This window comes from Camelina sativa, chromosome 12, assembly GCF_030686135.1.
Source record: "Camelina sativa cultivar CO46 ecotype springtype chromosome 12, ASM3068613v1".
Lineage (NCBI taxonomy): Eukaryota > Viridiplantae > Streptophyta > Magnoliopsida > Brassicales > Brassicaceae > Camelina > Camelina sativa.
Window position 1 is genome coordinate 35210744 of NC_141891.1, and position 21257 is coordinate 35232000.

Consider the following 21257-nt stretch of genomic DNA (forward strand, 5'->3'; position numbering starts at 1 on the left):
AGAATTTTCTTTTGACTAACAAACATTAATTAGATATTTTCAACCATATATTCTGAAAAATATAGATATGGCTAGTTTCAACATTTAAATATAAAATATAAATATTTCTAAAATAAATATTTTGATACACATGACAAAATCACAGGCTGTGTTTGGTTATTATAGATGGATCACAAAAAATCGTATATTTTCAAATTTAATTATGCTCGATACGGGTTGCGATATTCACATATATACCAAAATATTGACAAAACACTCATTTATTGACTAAACACTCAAATGAGTGGCCAACTAACTTTTATAGAAAAATTCTAACAATATCTAATTAATTTTTCTATATTCTAAACTGTTTCTACATGAAAAAATATCACAACGAACAGTCTACCGAGATAGTACTTGAAGACATTAAAAGTTCCAGTGGTTAATGAGTCGTTGTGTATTGTGTTGCCTATACACAAATATCTAATATTATATATATATATATATATCCCTCCTATTAATCCAAAACACAAATATAAAACAAACATTACTTTTATAGATATTTATAAGGGTATGCCATTGAAGGTAAGTCAAATTAATTCATCTGCGTGAAAGGTTAAAATGGAATCACTGAAATCGGATAATTTGACCCAATTACATGTTATAACTTATAAGCCCAGCCATGCCTTTTTATTTTGAGCAAAACATATCAGTCGTTGGTTTTCTAAGTTTATGTAAAGAGACATCAAACCTAATATTTTTTTTTCCTGCCTTTGTTCTAAGGATTAAAACTGAAAGAATGATTCGAGAATTCCATAGAACTCTAGGAATTTTTTTTTATGGTGCGAAGCTGTTGTAAAAAAAAGGTTAACTATGTTACATGTAAAGAACTACTTTGCGAAGTGTATTTTGAGAATTTTGAGTATTTTTAAAAATATTCTGAGAGCTTTTAGAATTTAGAATTTCAACTAACTATATAAATTAAACATTCAAATAGAGAATACATGTATTTCGTCTAAATTTCTTAGCCAAAATTTATTAATAACATTATTATATGGGTAATTGTTTAAAAGAGAACGGTTATGACATAAAATTTCTAACGGGATGGTTCGAGACATGACGGAATGGGATGGCACCGAACGAGATTTAATACCCCGTAACAAAATTACTTTAACATTTTCAACAAACACACAGACTATGCTTGATTATTGAAACAGATTTATTTGTGTGGTGAATGATGATGATGATGCAATGGTAAGGTATGAATGGAATGATGGATGTGTGTTTCAATTCCCCTTATGCTATTGCAGTACAAGAGGTATCAATCCTAAATGAGTGTTTGTGAACAGTTAAGATATGCATATGAATCTAAGTTAAGACAAATGTAAAGATTGTTTGTCACTAACAATCCTAAGATGAAAATGTAAAATGCAGAAAGTAAACTACAAGAACTAAGAACTAAATGCAAATGAAACAGGATGATTATAACAGTAATGATGCAAGAACAGAAATAGAAACTTCTACTAATGAACTAATGAAAGACTAGTAATGAACATGACACTAAGTAAATGCAACAGAAATGCAACTAGAATGAAACAGGAATGAAACAAGACAATCACAAATCATGAAACACAAAGTTCTGGGGATGAACTCGAGCAGCACTCGACCGAGTGTAGGTCGAGTGAGTGGTCGAGCTAGACAAATTCGGAAAAACAGAGCAATGCAATAAAAACAGAGTAATGCTAAACTAAATCAAACTACAAGCAAGCAACAGGATTAAGACTGTAAATTCAATAAACAAAGAGGGTCCTGAGGATGGATTCATGGGATGAACTAATCATTGTGGTTGTCTAACTTGGTCAACAAATCTCAAGGAAACTTTGAGCTAACCTCTAGACATATAAATCTAAGACAAGTTTCTCCCACTCTCATGGTCAAGAAACAATCAAGCCTATGCATCTTCTAGACTTGTTTTCACACAGTAAAGAATCTACACAAGCAGGCATTAAGCAATACATCTCAAACCAAACAAGACCTCTAATCTCTTAGCAAGCCTAATGGTAAGCTCTAGATCTAGCCTTATCTATGCTTCCTAAACATTGGTGTGATGCTAAGAAGCTTGAAATCAGACTCTACCCTCTCAGATATAGAATCAGCATTAAGATCATCTACCCTAGAAGAGATCTACAACAATCAAACTTGACCAAATCACACAAACTACAAGATCAATCCATCCTAACCCATCCTCAAGATCCTAAGCAAACTACTCACAACAATACATGATGAACAAAGTCAAAAACCCAGAAAATATTGAAACTTGCATTATTAGAAAGATTAAACAAAGATCTTCAATATTGATGAAAGGATGAAACTCAAATTCTCAATATCTTGAAAGTTATAGAAACAACAAAATATAGGAATCTAGTCTTCTCTCTTAAGGAAGTACAAGATCTTAAAAATAAAAATGCAAAAGGAATAAAGCTAAAAAAGGTAAAAACTAGGTTTAAGGAATATCTAAAAAGCTGCTCTCTTTGGTGGCTGCAGGTACAAGGCCTTATATAGGTGAGGAGGTGGGAAGCCCTAAAAATAGAAAAAGTCAAAGTAGTCAACGGCTCGGTCAACTCGACCCTGTCTTGGTCGAGTCCATGGTCGAGCTGGCTTCTCTCATGCACACTCCACTCGGTCGAGTCCATCTACCCACTCGGTCGAGTGCTTTGTTGAGCTGGACTCTGGACCTTGGTTCTTCAGCCTTAACTCTCTTGCTTTCCCTTCAAGATTGCTTCACTTCTCCTCATGATTGTTTCCATGCTCCTTAAGCTTCAAAATCACCTGTTTATGCATGAAAAGATGCAAATGCAATGCAACTAAACTCTAATGCATGATTTGGCCTAAAGCTACACAATAATGATGAAAATGGCTAGCAAAAGATGCAAAAGATGTGAATAAACTAAGGGAAAACATGGTAAAATATATGAACATCAACACCCCCAAACTTAGTCTTTGCTTGCCCTCAAGCAAATAAACATGACATAAGAAGGAAAGTGAGGTTTGAAAGTGGGATCTCAGCTCCTAAAGCTTGCAAATAGACCATCTAGAATCAATGTCCAAGTTACTAATACTATGATGCAAGTTGAATGAGCTGGAGTTAAAAGTTTTAGACAAGCATTTCATAACCTTTATTGATTTGAGCCTAAGACATCCACATGCATTCAAATCAACCATTTCCTTTAACATTCATTAATCAAGAACATGAATCAATTCTATGCAATGCTTAAACTCATTTGGCTTGGTAATAAAGGGTTTTGAGACAAAGATGGTCTCTTTTTAGAGTAGGGCTTGTCAACATCAAGGTTCTCTCATGAAAATGGATTGAGCTTTAGAAGAATGCTAAAGGTAAGAACACCTAGACACATACAAGAATAAAACCTTGTCTACCTAAAGGCACCCTAAGTGTTTATCCTAGCAATCTAAACCCAAATGATCCTAGTGCTACCCTTTAACTTCTTCTTTTCTCTTTAACCTTTTTTTCTTTTGGTTTTCAAGTCTTAGGAGAGGTTTCTTAATTGATCTTTCTAGTGGAATGGGAATTTTTTTCTTATTGCTATGGTTCTCTTTTCTTCTTATTCTTAAGACATATAAGCTTTTTGCTAAACTTCACTCTGCTTTCTTTTCTTTTCTTTAACTAGAACCATCTTAGATAACAATTTTTACTTCCCATCCTTTCACTAGACTTTAGCTTTTGCTTAAACACATTCCCCTCCTAAAGACTCTACCCTTTTTCTTTCTCTTTTCTTTCTTTTCTTTCCAAAACAACCAAGTCCCAAACCCAACAAGTGAACCACCTAGTCCTATCTAGTTTGAAAAATACAAACTAGAACTACACAAGGTCTTACTCTTGTCAGTTCAAACCTAACACTTTCTACCAAGCTCAATCCCAAAAATAGGCCTCACACACTCAAGAATAAACAAGGCTTGAAAGAAGGTTTGGTATGGGGGTAGGGAAACTGATTTAAAAGTGAAATCAGCTACTTGGATCAACAAGAGTGGCAAAAGGAGAAAGATGATCCAAATATGTATATGGTATCCATGAGTTTAAAGCAATGCACAAGTTGATAATTAACAGTCAATATTAGGTTCTTATAGATAGGAAATGGCATCAAATCATAACATGCTTCAATTTAGACCAAATGCAATGCAGGAATTCAAGGCTTGGTTCAATCTTATGCTTCTAACTACTCAACTAGCATCAAAGTACTATTAAATTGGGCATTGATCCTAGTCTAGTGAATTAAGCAAGCTAACAAGGAAATACTCATCATAGATCCCTAATGCAAATATTATGCAATTCTACATGAAACATGCTAAACAAAATCCTAATATTCAATGCAAACTACATGAACACTCTTTTTTTTTATGAAGATTTTTTCAAAATTTTTCAAATTTTTATGGTTTTTCTATGCCTTAGATGCTTATGCAAGTGCTAACATGATTATGCTAAAAATTTGAAATAAGAAAACAAAACACAGCATCAAATGCTATCTCAAACCCTCCCCCAAACTTAGATCACACAGTCCCTTGTGTGAAAGAAATTTGTTTGAGGATTCAAGATTTAAAACAAAACACAACATATGAAATGCTATGGTATATACAATGGTAAGGTGATAATGTTACCTCAAGGATTGGAGAAGAAGCTGTCCACATCCTCCTGCATACTATCAAAGGTGTAGCTGGGGTCCTGCTGGTGACTGGAGGAAGGTGATTGGGGCAGCTCGACAATGCCAATCGACCGTGACTCGGTCGAGTGCATGTCCGAGTAGGGGGGTCGCGCTAGACCGCGAGTCTCCATATCTTGAGTCTGGTACTGCTGGTACTGATGGTATAGTGCTGGATCCATAAAGTATTGGGGTGGGATGGGAGGGTAACCTAGATAGCCTGGATAAACAGCTGGAGGTGGGAAGCCAAATGGTGGTCTAGGCTGGAACTCGGTCGAGTGGCTCCAAGGTGCTCGGTCGAGTGGGTGCTCGAGTGACCCGGTCGAGTGCCTCGAAAACTGTTGTTCTCGGGTACTTGAGCTCCTCTTCCTCTGATTTGGCTCATACATTGAAGCCCTAGCTGGTTCCACAGGGTTTACAACTCTTGAAAGTGCTCTAGTTGAGCCACTCCTCCTCAAAGGGCTTGATGGAGTTGGTGAAGAGTTTCCACTCTTCAAGTCAGCAACTTCCTTCTTCAGGCCTCTAATGGACTTAGCCATGTTGGTCACCTTCTTCTTGAGCTTGTCAAACCTCTTCCCATGCCATTTGTTCCACTTTTGCAGCAATGTCAACCTCTTGCTATGCTTTCTCACTCCTCTACTATCCCTTGGATTGGGCTCATAGTCCTCAAAGTAGAACTGCTCCTCTCCATCACCCATCTCTACATCTCCAGCTGCATCAACTCTAGGCTGTGCTACTCTATCAAATAAGTACTCATCAGCTGGCCAAAAATCAATGTTGGCTCCTTCTTGAATGGTAGTGAGCTCTTTGTTTGGTAGGACCACTTGTTTCTTCCCAACTGTTGGCAGCTCAAAGTTAAAGATATGGTTTCCTTGATGCATCTCCTTGGCTAGGATGAGTGTAGAGGTTAGGTAGCTGGAATCAATCCATCTTGGTGAGACCCCTTCTCCTCTAAGTGGAATATTAGCAGCTTGAAGAATTGGAGTAATGATGCCTCCAATGGTAAGTGCTCCTCTTGAACCCTTGTTCTCAAGCTTGCCTACCCAACTTCTCAAATATATCATATGGTCTATCAGCACCATTGCAAGATCAGTCTCCACAGTGCTACCAAGGATGATGGTTCCATTCCTTGCTTGAAGAAGAACTCCATTGAGAGCCAAGTCAATCATCTTTAGTTCTCTCTCATTGATGTTTCCAGTTTCCTTCCTAGCAAAGAAGGTGTAGGCAAGAGCTTTGTGGTAGTACCTCAAGACTGGGCTCCTAATCCTTGAGCTCTTGGAGTTGGAGGATGAGTAGAGCTTGTTGTCCCCAATGGTTTCCCACACAGCATACAGTTCTTATCTTGGAACCATCAAGCTCCTATTGCTCCCAACCTCAAAACCAAACACATCAGCCAGCTTCTTCATTGAGAGCTCATGTTTCTTCCCTTTGATTGTGAAAGAAATGTGACCAGCTCCTACTACAGCATCCTTCCTCACATATGTGTGCAGCTTGACAGTGGCTAGGAACTCACAGCTTTTCTCTCTATAGCCCTCCATACAAAGCCCCATGAACTTGGTAAGGCTGCTCTTCTCAAAGAGACACTCCACATCTTCATCAATGGCAAGCTTCTCCATGGTCTCCTTATGTGGATATCTGGTTCCCAAGAACTCCATCCTCATGAAAGCATCATAAAGCTGCTTCTTTGACAATCCACAAGACTCAGCTTCTCCATCATCCATCAGTTCTTCTTCCTCACTTTCTTCTTCCTCACTCTCACTTTCACTCTCCTCTTGTTCAACCTCAACAGCTGGCCTCTTTCCTTTGGCCCTTGCTCTCCTCATAAACTCACTGAGTGTTGGCTCCCTTTCCTCCTCTGATTCAGTTCTCTCAGGATCTTCCTCAACAGCTGGGTTTCTGGAACTCGCATGCTGGCTCGGTCGGTCACTCGGACGGCCACTCGGTCGAGTGCATGCTCGAGTGGGACGTCGAGTGGACCTTCCAGCATCCTCTCTTGATTCTAAATCAACATCATGAAGACCCTTAGAGCTCGCAGCTGCTTGCTTGGACTTCTTAGTGATCTTGGAAGACATTTTTGAATAAAAACTGAGAGGAATAAACTCAAAGCTTAAAGTTAATAGGTTAGTGACCCAAAAACTAGAAAGAACTAAGCCTTGAGCAAAAGATGAACTTGAGAGAGACTTTAAAGCTTGAATTTAGATATTTTGAGCAAATGAGAGAGTGTGAGAGGTATGATCTCGTGCTAGGAGTATATAAAGAAGCTAAGGGGACAAGGAGACAAGGGTGGAGCGTCCATACCATTCAAATTTGAAATGGGAATCTTTGACCTGCTTTTTGGCTACCACTCGACCCCACACTCGACTAGCACGTGGTCGAGCTCCTTGACCAATTTTGAAAATTCAAAATTTTTCTTCCTTTTCTCCCTCCACTCGATCGTTCTAAAAGCTTTGGAAACCAAATGGGCCTTAATCCTTACCCAGCTCGATCGAGTACCTCTCTTGGCCTGGTCGAGTGGGCTTGCAAACCTCCTTGCCCAAGTCCAAATCTCTTATTACCCAACTACATTCTTAATAAAAAGCCTGTCCAACAAAAACATAAAAGAAAACACATCAAAATTACTAAGAAATTAAAGCATATTTACAATGGATACCTTAAGGACTTCCTCCCTAGTGAGCTTGTTTAAAGTCACTAAGTTTGACTTTGATTTCCTTCTTAGACTTGATCTAGATACCAAGGAGGTGATGAAATCCTCCCTGGAACCTCTTGGTCACTGTGAAGTTGATCCTTGATCACCTCACCCTTAGCACACAAACCATATTTCTTCTTGATTTTGAGCCTTGGTCTTGCTTTCCTCAAAGACCTCTTGTTCAGCTTTACTTGAAGATCCTCAACCATACTAGTCAACTCTTGAACTGACCTCTTAAGCTTTTCCACATAATCCTCTTGAAGTGGGAGCTCAGCTTTTGGAGTTGCCTTATCACTTAACCCTTCTTGACCACCTTTGTCCTTGATAGTAAAAGGCTGGTCATCAATGGTGGGAAGGTTGGTTGGATTGTAGATATTGAACTTCATAACTGTATCTTCAGCAATGTTCAAGGTCACAAGACCTTCCTTGACATCAATAACTGCTCCAACAGTAGCTAAGAATGGCCTCCCTAGTAAGATTGGATCTTCAGGCTCCTTGTCCATCTCTATCACCACAAAGTCATTATGAACCCTTGCCTTCCTTATCTTGAGTGGGACATTCTCCAACCTTCCAACTACCTCTCTATTTGTCCCATCAGCTAGGCACACATGGAGTTTAGTAGATTTGAAGTCAGTTCTCCCAAGCTTTTGAGCTATGGAATATGGCATGACACTTGTTGAAGCTCCCAAATCACAAAGGCATTGATTGTAGTGGAGGTAACTGATTGTGCAAGGCAAGTAGAATGACCCTGGATCCTTAAGCTTTATTGGAATGATCACTCCTCCAAGGTTCTCAAGATCCTTCTCATCTTGAGCTTCAGCCTTCTTCTTTGACAAGTCAAGCAAGAAATTTTTATAGAGAGGATATGGTTCATACTGTTCCAAGGCAGGTCCTCTCTCCTCTTCCTGGTAAGCAATGGTGATTTCTTGTATAGCCAACACTTCTTCTTTTTTCTCAACCACAGCTTCTTCCTTCAAAACCCTTTCTTCCTCTTGTTGCTTAGCCAACATTGCTTTTTTCTCAATGATTTCCCTTAATTCCTTAATTTTCTGTGCTTTGAAACGCCCAGGAAAAGGTAGTGGAGGCTTGTAGGCAGGAGGAATGTACTTGGCAGGTTTGTCAGCCTCGAACTGTCCAGCTCGATCGACCACTCGAGCATGCACTCGGTCGAGTGGCTGCTCGAGTCCATGGTCGAGCTCATGTGCAAGCTCCAATTGCTTGTTACAAACATTACTTGGGGCTTCAGTAACTAATGAATTCCCCCAAACTTGAACTGCACTGTCCTCAGTGGCTTCTTCCTCATGAACTTGAATGGCTTTGGCTGTGAACTCCCTTGGATTTTGGACAGCTTTTCCAGGGAGTTGGTTGGGTTTTGGAGCTGAAGAAGAGGCTATGTTACTCTCCATATACTTAACTCTGGAATTCAGACCCTCAAACTTCATATTCAGATCATTGTATTGAGATGTGAGCCTTTGGTTTAGCTCAGCAAACTGTTTGGCTTCCTCTATCTTCCCTTGTGTTTGACCAATCAACAGCTGTTGTACCATGGCTCTAAGGTCTTGTTCCTGGCCTTGGTTAGTCTGAAACCCTGGTGGGGGACACAACTGGGGCTGGAACACCTGTTGCTGTTGTTTGGGGACATAGTTTTGGTGCTATTGAGGCTGTTGAGGAGGGTAGACTTGATCTTGTGGGTTGGCCACATTTGTGCTCCTATAGGACAGATTATTGTTCCTAAACCCTCCTTGGTTATAACCCTTGAAGCCTCCTTGGTTTTGCATATAGCATAACTCAGCAAACTTATTCTCCCCCTCTTGAACTGGAAGCTCCTCTTCACTAACAAAGTGAATAGACTTTTGCTGACTTAGCAAGATCCTATCAAGCTTTTCATTCACCATTTTCAGATCCTTCTTGTACTTGTCTTCTTGATCAGTTGAGGATGACCTTATGGTTCTGTCATAGTCCTCATTGTAGTTCCCATCAGACTGTGCAAGGTTCTCCACTAACTCCCAGCCTTCTTCCACATTCTTATTGAGGAAGTTTCCATTGGAGGCTGTGTCAAGAAGCATTCTGAACTTGGGAAGCACTCCTCTATACAATGTGCTCAACAAAGACTCCACACTGAAACCATGGTGAGGACACTGAGTTTGGTACCCTTTAAACCTCTCCCAAGCTTCACAAAAGCTTTCATTACTCCTTTGAGCAAATCCAGAGATCTCATTCCTTAGTCTTGCTGTCCTAGCATTGGAGAAAAACTTGGCCAAGAAAGCCTTCTTGCATGCATCCTAAGTGGGGATTGCACCAGTAGGGAGAGTCTTTTCCCATAAATGAGCCTTGTCCCCAAGTGAGAAAGGGAACAACCTCAGCTTGAAACCATCTTCACTTACTCCATTGATCTTGGTAAGACCACAGATTCTATCAAACTCATCAAGATGATCTAGTGGATCCTCCATAGGCAATCCATGGAATTTATTTACCTGAATCATTGAAATCAATCCACTCTTGATCTCAAAGTTGTTGTTGGCAACAGTTGGTGGCACAATGCCAGCTCTTTGGTTGTGAGTGTTGGGTGCATCTCTAGCACCAATGTTCCTTGGTCTCTGAACCTGATCCTGTTGATCCATAGCTACTATAACCTCTTGTTGGTGCTGAACAACTCTCCTTTGCTTAGCTCCTAAACTCTTGGTCTTTTTGTTGATGTTGTCAATAGGCCTAAGAAGATTGTCCTTTCCTTTAGACCTTGAGTGCATTAACAGACACAAACGATTTTTGCTAGGCAAGCGACTGAGCACAGGCTCAAGTAGGAGGTCAAGTCGATTGGAAAATGATGGTTATAGAGATCCGGCTTCTGGCTCGAGCAGGTGCTCGATCACGACTCGGTCGAGTGGTGGTCGAGTGACTGGTCGAGTGGTACCTGAAATGGAACTTCAACCCAGAAACAGAAGATTCAAGCACAGCAACCTCACAAGTGTATAAACGAACTTAATCTTAGACTAATATGGATCCTAAATGTCACAAAACACACTCAAATGGGCAACAGCGCCAAATTGAAACAGGTTTATTTGTGTGGTGAATGATGATGATGATGCAATGGTAAGGTATGAATGGAATGATGGATGGGTGTTTCAATTCCCCTTATGCTATTGCAGTACAAGAGGTATCAATCCTAAATGAGTGTTTGTGAACAGTTAAGATATGCATATGAATCTAAGTTAAGATAAATGTAAAGATTGTTTGTCACTAACAATCCTAAGATGAAAATGTAAAATGCAGAAAGTAAACTACAAGAACTAAGAACTAAATGCAAATGAAACAGGATGATTATAACAGTAATGATGCAAGAACAGAAATACAAACTTCTACTAATGAACTAATGAAAGACTAGTAATGAACATGACACTAAGTAAATGCAACAGAAATGCAACTAGAATGAAACAGGAATGAAACAAGACAATCACAAATCATGAAACACAAAGTTCTAGGGATGAACTCGAGCAGCACTCGACCGAGTGTAGGTCGAGTGAGTGGTCGAGCTAGACAAATTCGGAAAAACAGAGCAATGCAATAAAAACAGAGTAATGCTAAACCAAATCAAACTACAAGCAAGCAACAGGATTAAGACTGTAAATTCAATAAACAAAGAGGGTCCTGAGGATGGATTCATGGGATGAACTAATCATTGTGGTTGTCTAACTTGGTCAACAAATCTCAAGGAAACTTTGAGCTAACCTCTAGACATATAAATCTAAGACAAGTTTCTCCCACTCTCATGGTCAAGAAACAATCAAGCCTATGCATCTTCTAGACTTGTTCTCACACAGTAAAGAATCTACACAAGCAGGCATTAAGCAATACATCTCAAACCAAACAAGACCTCTAATCTCTTAGCAAGCCTAATGGTAAGCTCTAGATCTAGCCTTATCTATGCTTCCTAAACATTGGTGTGATGCTAAGAAGCTTGAAATCAGACTCTACCCTCTCAGATATAGAATCAGCATTAAGATCATCTACCCTAGAAGAGATCTACAACAATCAAGCTTGACCAAATCACACAAACCACAAGATCAATCCATCCTAACCCATCCTCAAGATCCTAAGCAAACTACTCACAACAATACATGATGAACAAAGTCAAAAACCCAGAAAATATTGAAACTTGCATTATTAGAAAGATTAAACAAAGATCTTCAATATTGATGAAAGGATGAAACTCAAATTCTCAATATCTTGAAAGTTATAGAACCAACAAAATATAGGAATCTAGTCTTCTCTCTTAAGGAAGTACAAGATCTTAAAAATAAAAATGTAAAAGGAATAAAGCTAAAAAAGGTAAAAACTAGGTTTAAGGAATATCTAAAAAGCTGCTCTCTTTGGTGGCTGCAGGTACAAGGCCTTATATAGGTGAGGAGGTGGGAAGCCCTAAAAATAGAAAAAGTCAAAGTAGTCAACGGCTCGGTCAACTCGACCCTGTCTTGGTCGAGTCCATGGTCGAGCTGGCTTCTCTCGTGCACACTCCACTCGGTCGAGTCCATCTACCCACTCGATCGAGTGCTTTGTCGAGCTGGACTCTGGACCTTGGTTCTTCAGCCTTAACTCTCTTGCTTTCCCTTCAAGATTGCTTCACTTCTCCTCAGGATTGTTTCCATGCTCCTTAAGCTTCAAAATCACTTGTTTATGCATGAAAAGATGCAAATGCAATGCAACTAAACTCTAATGCATGATTTGGCCTAAAGCTACACAATAATGATGAAAATGGCTAGCAAAAGATGCAAAAGATGTGAATAAACTAAGGGAAAACATGGTAAAATATATGAACATCAATTATTAAGGATGTATTGCAAAAAATTGTATATTTTCCAGCTGATGATGATGATGATCATGTTTATTTTTGGTACGGGTTGCAGTATTCGAAATATACACCAAAATTTTAACAACACCATAAAAGAGTGGCTAACTAATTTTTATGGAAAATACTAATATTATACAATTAAAGTTTTATTACCTAAACGAGTTTATTATTTGACTGAATATATGTTTTACAGTGTTTTTGAAGTAATTTAATTTACTACTTAAGTACATATACTTAAAGAAATAATAATTGAATTTTGAGAAAAATTCATGTATATTTATGGTATTAAGACAAGAAATAGTCTGTGTAAACTGAAACAAGTAATTCAAATAGTGAAAACAATATATTGAACAACTTTTTTAAAAAAAAGAGAAAGAAATTTTAGATAAAAGTATAAAATCAAAAAAAATATTGGTAGAAAAATTCAAGTGTCAAGCTTTCACTAATTTGGATAAGAATTTACTATGCGACAGTTAATTAACCACTTTGGAACGGGCACTTTGAAATTTTGGGATTTTTGAAAACAGTTATATACTTTTTTTAAACTATAATTATTTGGATAGTTTCAACTAACTAACAAAAATATATTCAACGAGAAATTTGGTATCCCATCTAATTTCTTACCCATCTCTTTTAATAAACATTGTCTAATGGATAATTATATAAAAAAGAACAAAGAGAAAAAATAACCGGATGGATATGGGACGAGACGAGACAATGGGATGAGACTAGACGAGACGAGAGAAGATGGGTTGGAACATGTGGAGATAGGACGGGACGGGACGTACATTCCCGTTCTAAAGTAAATATAATTCTTAGTCTTACGAATTTAAAATTTATATGAAATATTTGTTCCGTGCTATAGCACGGGTTACTACCTAGTCTTCAGAATAAAATGTCTTCAAATTCAAAAATAAAAAAAGAAAAAATATTTCATACATTTAGACAATAATATCCTAAGTTTAAAGACACCAAAACTTATTTAAGTAATAATTTTCTTCGTTTACCATTATTTTTTTTAACTTTAAGACATCTTTTCTGAAAGATGAGGAATGGAGATGGTCTTACAATTTCTGTGTGAAATCTTAAAGAGCCATCAGCAATAGTGATTTTTATCACTATATCTTAAAATTAATATAATCCTACTTGGTGCACAAAAAAAAAAATATAATCTTTCTTTATGACTGGTAATAAATCTTTCTTAGACCATTAAGTATATATATATATATATATATATATATATATATATATATATATATATATATATATATATAAAGAGGGCTCTATTCTACTAAATTATGTTTTAGTGGCCTCTATATCAAAATCAAATAGTAAAGAATTCCTTAAATATTAGTTAAGATCTCTTTTTTACATTATTTAAGGTCCTTTTAAAGACGATATGGGATTCTAACATTTCCAAAGACACAACCAATCATCGAACGAAAACAAAGCGAGGAAAAGAAAGAAACAAACATACTTGTCTCAACTATAGAGGTTACTTTAGTACATATATAGGCTACAGAGACTACTTTAGCACACACACGCACAACCCTATATATAGGCTAAGATTGTGATGTAATTTTATACAAGAACTAAAGTGAAAAAGAAAAGAAAAAAGTTTGATCGATGATTGTGAGAGATGATGGGACCAAACTGTTATATATTATTTTAACTTACCAAAAAAAAAATTTTATGTCATCTGTTCCTGTCTTGACTATAAAGTGCTGTGTTATTGATTTGTTTTTCCAACTTTTTAGGTGGTTTGGGAAAGCTGTGTCTCTATTTCTTTCTTTGGCTGTTTCAGTCGTAAGTGTCTCTTTCAGTCTTCCACTTACGTGATTTTAGTGGTTAAGCTCTTTTGTTTTCTTGGCCCGTAAGTTTCTCGCCCACACGAATTGGGAGAAAAGTCATTTGTTTTCTTGACTGAAAAGTGTAAAGGGTCTCTCTATTACGTAAGATTGTTTTTGTTTGTCTTGTTGTATAGTAGAGAAGTAATCTTGATGATATTTGAGTCTATGATTCACGTGTCCTAGTTTTAAGGTTTACTTATGGTCTTATGCTGCTGAACAGATTAACCAATAATTAATACAATAATACTGTTAGGTAGCTTAGAAAGAAAAAAAAAACATTACTTCTTAATTATATCTCAACCCCATGCAGTACCAATACAAGGTACTAAAATACTACATATCAAGCTCTTCATGATAGCTTTAGGCAATTTGCTTTATGTATATATAATCAGACTTTTTGTGTTTCACACACAAGCTACATCAGATTAATAAGTACACAACCATTTTTTTTTCTTTTTTTTCAAATAAATTTACACATCAAATAGTGTTTTCTTGTTAGCTATGGTACACTCTCTCATCCCTTTGTTGCCTATCATAGTGTATCTTAATCTCCCTACTCTCCAAACCATTTAAAATAGGCTCGGAAAATTATCCGGGATCCAAGATCCATTCCGTATCAAAACCAATCTGATGATCAGATTCTGATCTTAGTTTATCTCAAACAAACTTACAATTCTTTATCCAAAATAAGAAAACTCATAAGTTCAGCAAATTTAGAAAAAAACGCAGACGTACGTAAAAATGACTAATTTACTAATATATGGTCTCAATTTGAGACAGATCGCTCGCTGGATACATTTATAGTTACATACTAGAGCGTAGAGCCACTAAAACATCATCTACGCAACGTCGTCTCTAAAACAAGAAAAAGGACTCTGAATCTGAAGCTGCATATCACTTATTACGTGCTTAAGCTCAGAGGTTTCCTCTTTGAGCTGAGCATTCTCTTCAATAACCTTTTCGTGAGACTCCAAGACGCGGTTAAGCTTATGAAGCAACTGATGATTCTCATTCCTAAGCCACAACACCTGTGACCAAAGGTCATCCACTTGTCTTTGCTTCCTCATACGAGATCTCCTTGCCGATTCTCTGTTCGATACCTTCCTTCTTTGCTTCCTCTCATTGACTATATCGCTATGATTCTCTTCTGCTTCATCTGAGGTCGAGTTGCTCAAACTCATGAACTGTGGGGAGTTGACACTAGTTTGGAAGGTGTAGAAAGGATTGGGGTTTTGTCCTTCGACGCAAAATGGCGAGGATGTAGGGAAATGGGAAAGGTACGAAGGTGGGCAACCATGGAGGCTGAAAATGTTCATGGATGGTTGCATTATCGGCGACTGCTTGGGACGCAAGGTTAGGGTTTTCTTTCTTAGATGATTAGAGAGAAGAAAGATAGTAGGACTTGCGAGTTGTGTGATGAATGTTTGATGTGTGTGTGTGTGTGTTGAGAATAGGTGGTTCATATAGACTAGTAGGGGACAGTGTGGACCATTGTTTCTTCATTTGGGTCAAACCAATAGAAAAGCATCTAACAATCATGCAACTAAAATGCGTATCTTTTTTAACAATAAAAACTAAAATGCGTATCTTTATATAATTAATGAAAAAAAATATATATTAGAAGACAAAAAAAGATTGTTAACTTTAAGTTTTAGAAGAAAAAAAATGCAAAGAGGGAAAAACAAGATTATTAGAACATAACATTATATATATTAGATCAATTATTATACTAGACCAAACAATTTTTTTTTTTATCTTACAAATTAATTGTGGTAAAATAAAATGGAAAATTATATAAGAAGAAATAAACAAATTCGAAAACTACTGCAATTTAATCTTAGAAATAAATGGTAAAAATGTTAAAGTATAAAAATATTTTTTGTAGAAAATAAATTAAAGTGTACCAAACAATTTTTTTATTTGGCAAATAAAAGTAAAAATTGTTTGCCGGAAAAAAAAAGGAAGAAACAAAAAACCCTTCCAATATTTTATTTTTCACCTACAAAATTATTGATTACGATCAATTAAGATTTCAAAGAAATGGTAACAGAAAGAAAAACAAAAAAAGAAATACTTTTACTTTAGAAAAAAAGAAAGAAAGAGAGTAAATATTAGATCAATCTTGAATTAATAATTCCTATTTAAGAAAAAAAGAAGAAGAAGTAAAAATTAGATCAAAATATCAAGAAAATTGGCAAAACATTTCTTGACCTTACAAATAAAAATGATTTTTTTCTTTTCCAAAACGTATTAAAACATTAAATTTTCGTTCAAAATGTATATATTGTTACAAAAGTCAAGACTTTACGTATGGAAGTGAAAATGGAGCCCAATTGTTATTATAACTCACAGTAATATTTGTTTCAATTTTTATCTATAAATACCAATGTATTCGTTCATATGAAATACATGTTATTACGAATGCAAGAGAACGCATGTAAATTCCTCTCCTTCTCCTACTCTTCTCATTACATATATATAGATATATATTACAAAATTCATCATATATTTATTACTTAAATAAAACACGTTATCAGCACGATCACTCTGCCAAGTTCACGACCACTTTATCAAGATGATATTTATTATTACAGGAGCGCGGCTCTGCCGATTATTACAGGAGCGCGGCTCTGCCGCCCCATGGCATTTTAATGCATAATGATTTATTTACTGCTTTGATTTATTTTTCTATTATGGATGACTTTAGTCACCATAATTTAATTATAGTTTTTATGGATGACTTTATTCACCATAACATATTTATTGCTTTTATTTATGATTTAATTTACTACTTTAAGTGTTTAACATGGATGATTAAAAGTCACCATATTTTATTTATTGTTCTAATTTATTACTTTAACATGGATGATTAAAAGTCACCATCTTTTATTTATTGTTCTAATTTATTGATTTAAACATGGATGATTTAAATCACCATAATTTACTTACTGTTTTTTTATTGCTTTAATTTATCATGGATGATTTAATCACCATATAATTATCATTTTATTATTTTTATAAAAGGAGGCTCTGCCACCTAAATATATATACATATATATAATTTTATACTTTTAACTAATACATATTATTGTAGATCAATTATATGAAAATTTTCTTAGAAAATAATTTGATTTATTATTTTAAGTCTCAACGGTCATAAGTGAAAAAAATTAGATAAATTTTAACTTTTCTCACTTTTCAAACGGCTACTTAAACGGCTAATGAACAGTGAAATTAATCTATATATACACTCATTTTTACTCATCTATTTCACTCAAATTTTTCATCTCTTTCAAAAATCTTCCTAAGAAATTAATTAGTTTTACTAGGAAAAATGATTCATCCATTCTTAGTTTTTGTAATAGGTTTTATAATTGTTGCTATTTACGGTTTACTCTTTGGAGAGTTTTCTCCCGAAGAATTTTTGATGGTTCTTATTTTATTTTTTTATGTAATTGTGTTTCTTGTAATTGCGCTACTTATGCAAGCACCTCCTATGTTTTAAAATTAAAATAAATGAAATCTCTAATTATGTTTTTATGATTTTATTTTATAGAAAGAAAGAAAAACAAAATGGCAAACATCGAGAAGCTCCAATTCCCGGCCTTAGATATCACTGGAGCTAACTTCATATCTTGGACTACCAATGTCGAATTACATCTACAGTCTTATGGGATAACTGAAACCATAAAAGATAATAATAAATCGACGGACCAAGAAAAGGCAAAATCGGTGATCTTTCTTAGAAGACACCTTGATGAAAATGTCATATATGATTATGCACACATGAGAGATTCCAAAGAGTTGTGGAAGTCTCTGAAGGATCGATTTGATCATCAAAGGGACATAACTCTCCCACTTGCTCGGGATGAATGGCAAAGTCTAAGATTCCAAGACTTTGACAAGGTGATGAATTACAATTCAGCCATGTTGGGAATTGCCGCTAAGCTAAGATATTGTGGTGAAACCATCACTGAATCTCAGATGCTTGAGAAAACGTACACCACGTTTCACAAGAATCACATCACTCTGCAGCAACAATATAGGTTGCGTGGATACACCAAATTCTCAGATTTGATTGTGGCGCTCTTAATAGCTGAAAAGAATAATGAGCTCCTCATCAAGAATCACATGTCTCGACCCACCGGATCAAAAGCATTTCCTGAGGTTAATGCATTGGATGTTAAAAATCTGGTGAGAGAAAATAGAGCTTTTCGAGGACGCGGTCGTCGAAACTATCGCGGACGCGGGAGAAGTTATAACCCTCAAAGTAGGAAGTCATACCAATAGATTCGCTCTGAACAGAGTCCGAAAGGAAAAGAAATCCAAGCAAACACCACCCAGAAACGTGAGAGTGCTTGTTTCAGATGTGGCACTAAGGGACATTGGTCTCAGGTATGCCGAACCCCTGCACATCTTTGTGCTCTGTACAAAGAATCCGCTAAGGGAAAAGGAAAGGAAGTGAACCTTGCGGAACATTCTGAGGGTACAACCCACCTTGAGGCTGCTGACTTCGCAAATGATCCTGATGAGGATGTCCTTGCAGAAAACTGAAATGCTTGTCTTATGAAACTCGAATTTCCGACAATTATGCCATAAATAAGTCGATGTTTGTTTGAAATTTCCCATATTTGTGTGCTTCTATTACCTATCTTGTATAATTATTGTGTGCTTTATGAATAAATTTGTTTTCAATTTCTATTAACCGATTATATTTATTTCACACAGAACCAAATGGATCACATTACAAGTGGAACATTATCTAAGACAAATCATGGAGACATTTGCATACCAGATAGTGGAACAACGCACACTATTCTGAAACATAAAAAATATTTCTCCGATCTGAAATCAACAAAGGTTATTGTTAATACAATATCAGGTCCCACCGACTTAATTGAAGGGACTGGTAAAGCAAATTTTGCATTACCTAACGGGACCAAGTTTTCAATAAACAATGCATTATTTTCTCCAAATTCAAAGAGGAATTTGTTGAGTTTTAAAGACATATACCTTCAGGGATATGACACTCAGTCTGCAACTGAGAATGGAAAGAAGTTCATGTACATTACTTCTGAAAAATCGGGGAAAATACATGTATTGGAAAAATTACCAAGACTCCCGTCGGGTTTGCACCATACATACATAAATTCAATAGAATCACACCTTGTGATCAAAAGAAATCAAAATGATTTCACATTGTGGCATGATCGCCTTGGTCACCCAGGCACCACAATGATGCGAAAAATTATAGAGAGCTCACATGGACATTCACTGAAACCCCAAGAGATTTATCAGGGGAATAAAATGACATGTGTTGCATGTTCTCTAGGAAAACTGATTATAAGGCCATCGCCAACCAAAATCGATAAAGAATTACCAAAGTTTCTTGAACGAATTCAAGGTGACATTTGTGGACCTATACACCCACCATGTGGACCATTCTATTATTTCATGGTAATGATAGACGCGTCTAGTATATGGTCACATGTTTGTTTGTTATCATCTCGAAATATGGCATTTGCGAGATTTCTGACTCAGATAATCAAACTAAGAGCTCAGTTTCCTGATTATCCAATTAAAGGAGTTAGATTAGATAACGCTGGTGAATTCACGTCCCAAGCATTCAATGATTATTGTATGGTAACAGGGATCAATGTTGAACACCCTGTTGCCCATGTGCATACACAAAATGGATTGGCAGAATCTTTAATTAAACGTCTGCAATTAATTGCAAGACCATTGATCATGAGATCAAAACTACCAACCTCAATATGGGGACATGCTATTTTGCATGCTGAATCACTTATACGCATAAGGCCAAGTGCATATCATAATTATTCTCCACTACAATTAGCATTTGGTCGAGAACCAAATATTTCTCATCTAAAAATATTTGGTTGTGCGGTATATATACCGATTGCACCCCCACAACGTACTAAAATGGGACCACAGAGAAGGTTGGGAATATATGTTGGTTGTGACTCTCCGTCAATTATACGATACCTAGAACCTCAAACTGGTGACGTATTTACTGCACGTTTTGCAGATTGTCATTTTGATGAAAAAGAATTTCCGGTTCTAGGGGGAGAAAATAAAAAGATGGAAAAGGATATCAAATGGTGTGTACCATCGCTGTTACACCTTGATCCTCCCACAAAGCAGTCAGAACTAGAAGTTCGACGAATTATGCATTTACAGAGTATAGCCAATCAACTACCTGATGCATTTGTAGATATCAAGACGGTAACTAAATCACATATACCAGCAGCAAATGCTCCTGCTAGAATTGAAATCGCACAAGAACATGGGAAAATTGATGAAACACATGAGTCTAAAATACGCTTAAAGCGTGGTAGACCAATTGGTGCGAAGGATAAAAATCCTAGAAAAAGAAAGGAAGTTGAAAAACATGACGCTCCCAAAATGACAGAAAATATTATGGAAAAAACGAATCATGATTCTTCCACCAATATAGAGCAACATGAATCTGAAGAAAATCATGAGATTTCTATCAACTATATTTATAGTGGAAAGATATGGAATCGAAAGAAAATGGATGATGTTTTTTCCTATCTTGTTTCAAAGGAAATAAATGAAGAAATCGAAGATCCAGAACCAAGGTCAGTATATGAATGTCAAAAGAGACATGACTGGATAAAATGGAAAGATGCAATACAAGTAGAACTTGATTCTCTTAATAAAAGAAATGTATTCGGATCAATTGTGGCCACACCTAAGGGTGTAAAACCTGTTGGTTATAAATGGGTTTTCGTCCGAAAACGTAATGAAGAAAATGAGATAACAAGGTACAAAGCTCGTCTTGTGGCCCAAGGTTTTTCTCAAAGACCTGGGATTGATTACGAGGAAACATATTCTCCCGTTATGGATGCTATCACATTTAGATTTTTAATGAGTCTAGCAGCTGATAAAAATCTAGAGATGCGTCTCATGGATGTTGTAACGGCATATTTATATGGATCATTAGATAGTGATATCTATATGAAAATTCCTGATGGATTTAATATGCCTAAAACGTTAACTTCTAAACCAAAAGAATTATGTGCAATAAAATTACAAAGATCATTATATGGTTTAAAGCAATCTGGGCGTATGTGGTATAATCGTCTTAGTGAGCACTTAACTAAAGAAGGATATGTGAATAATCCTCTATGCCCTTGTGT

The 21257-nt window shown here is 36.4% G+C and overlaps 1 protein-coding gene, 1 non-coding gene and 1 pseudogene across 2 annotated transcripts; 2 read left to right on the forward strand and 1 right to left on the reverse strand.

Annotated features, from left to right (window-relative positions):
* The first annotated feature begins 9498 nt into the window (after nucleotides 1–9498).
* LOC147933095 (small nucleolar RNA R71) lies at nucleotides 9499–9605 on the forward strand. The gene has a single exon (XR_015576712.1). It is a non-coding gene; the product is annotated as a small nucleolar RNA R71 (small nucleolar RNA).
* A 5200-nt stretch (nucleotides 9606–14805) lies between these two features.
* LOC104773617 (basic leucine zipper 43) lies at nucleotides 14806–15502 on the reverse strand. Its single transcript, XM_010498265.2, has one exon. It carries the CDS (start codon nucleotides 15399–15401, stop codon nucleotides 14913–14915), a length of 489 nt encoding a protein of 162 aa, XP_010496567.1. The 5' UTR covers nucleotides 15402–15502; the 3' UTR covers nucleotides 14806–14912.
* Nucleotides 15503–17646: 2144 nt separating this feature from the next.
* LOC147933096 (uncharacterized) lies at nucleotides 17647–18722 on the forward strand (annotated as a pseudogene).
* The last annotated feature ends 2535 nt before the right edge of the window (nucleotides 18723–21257 follow it).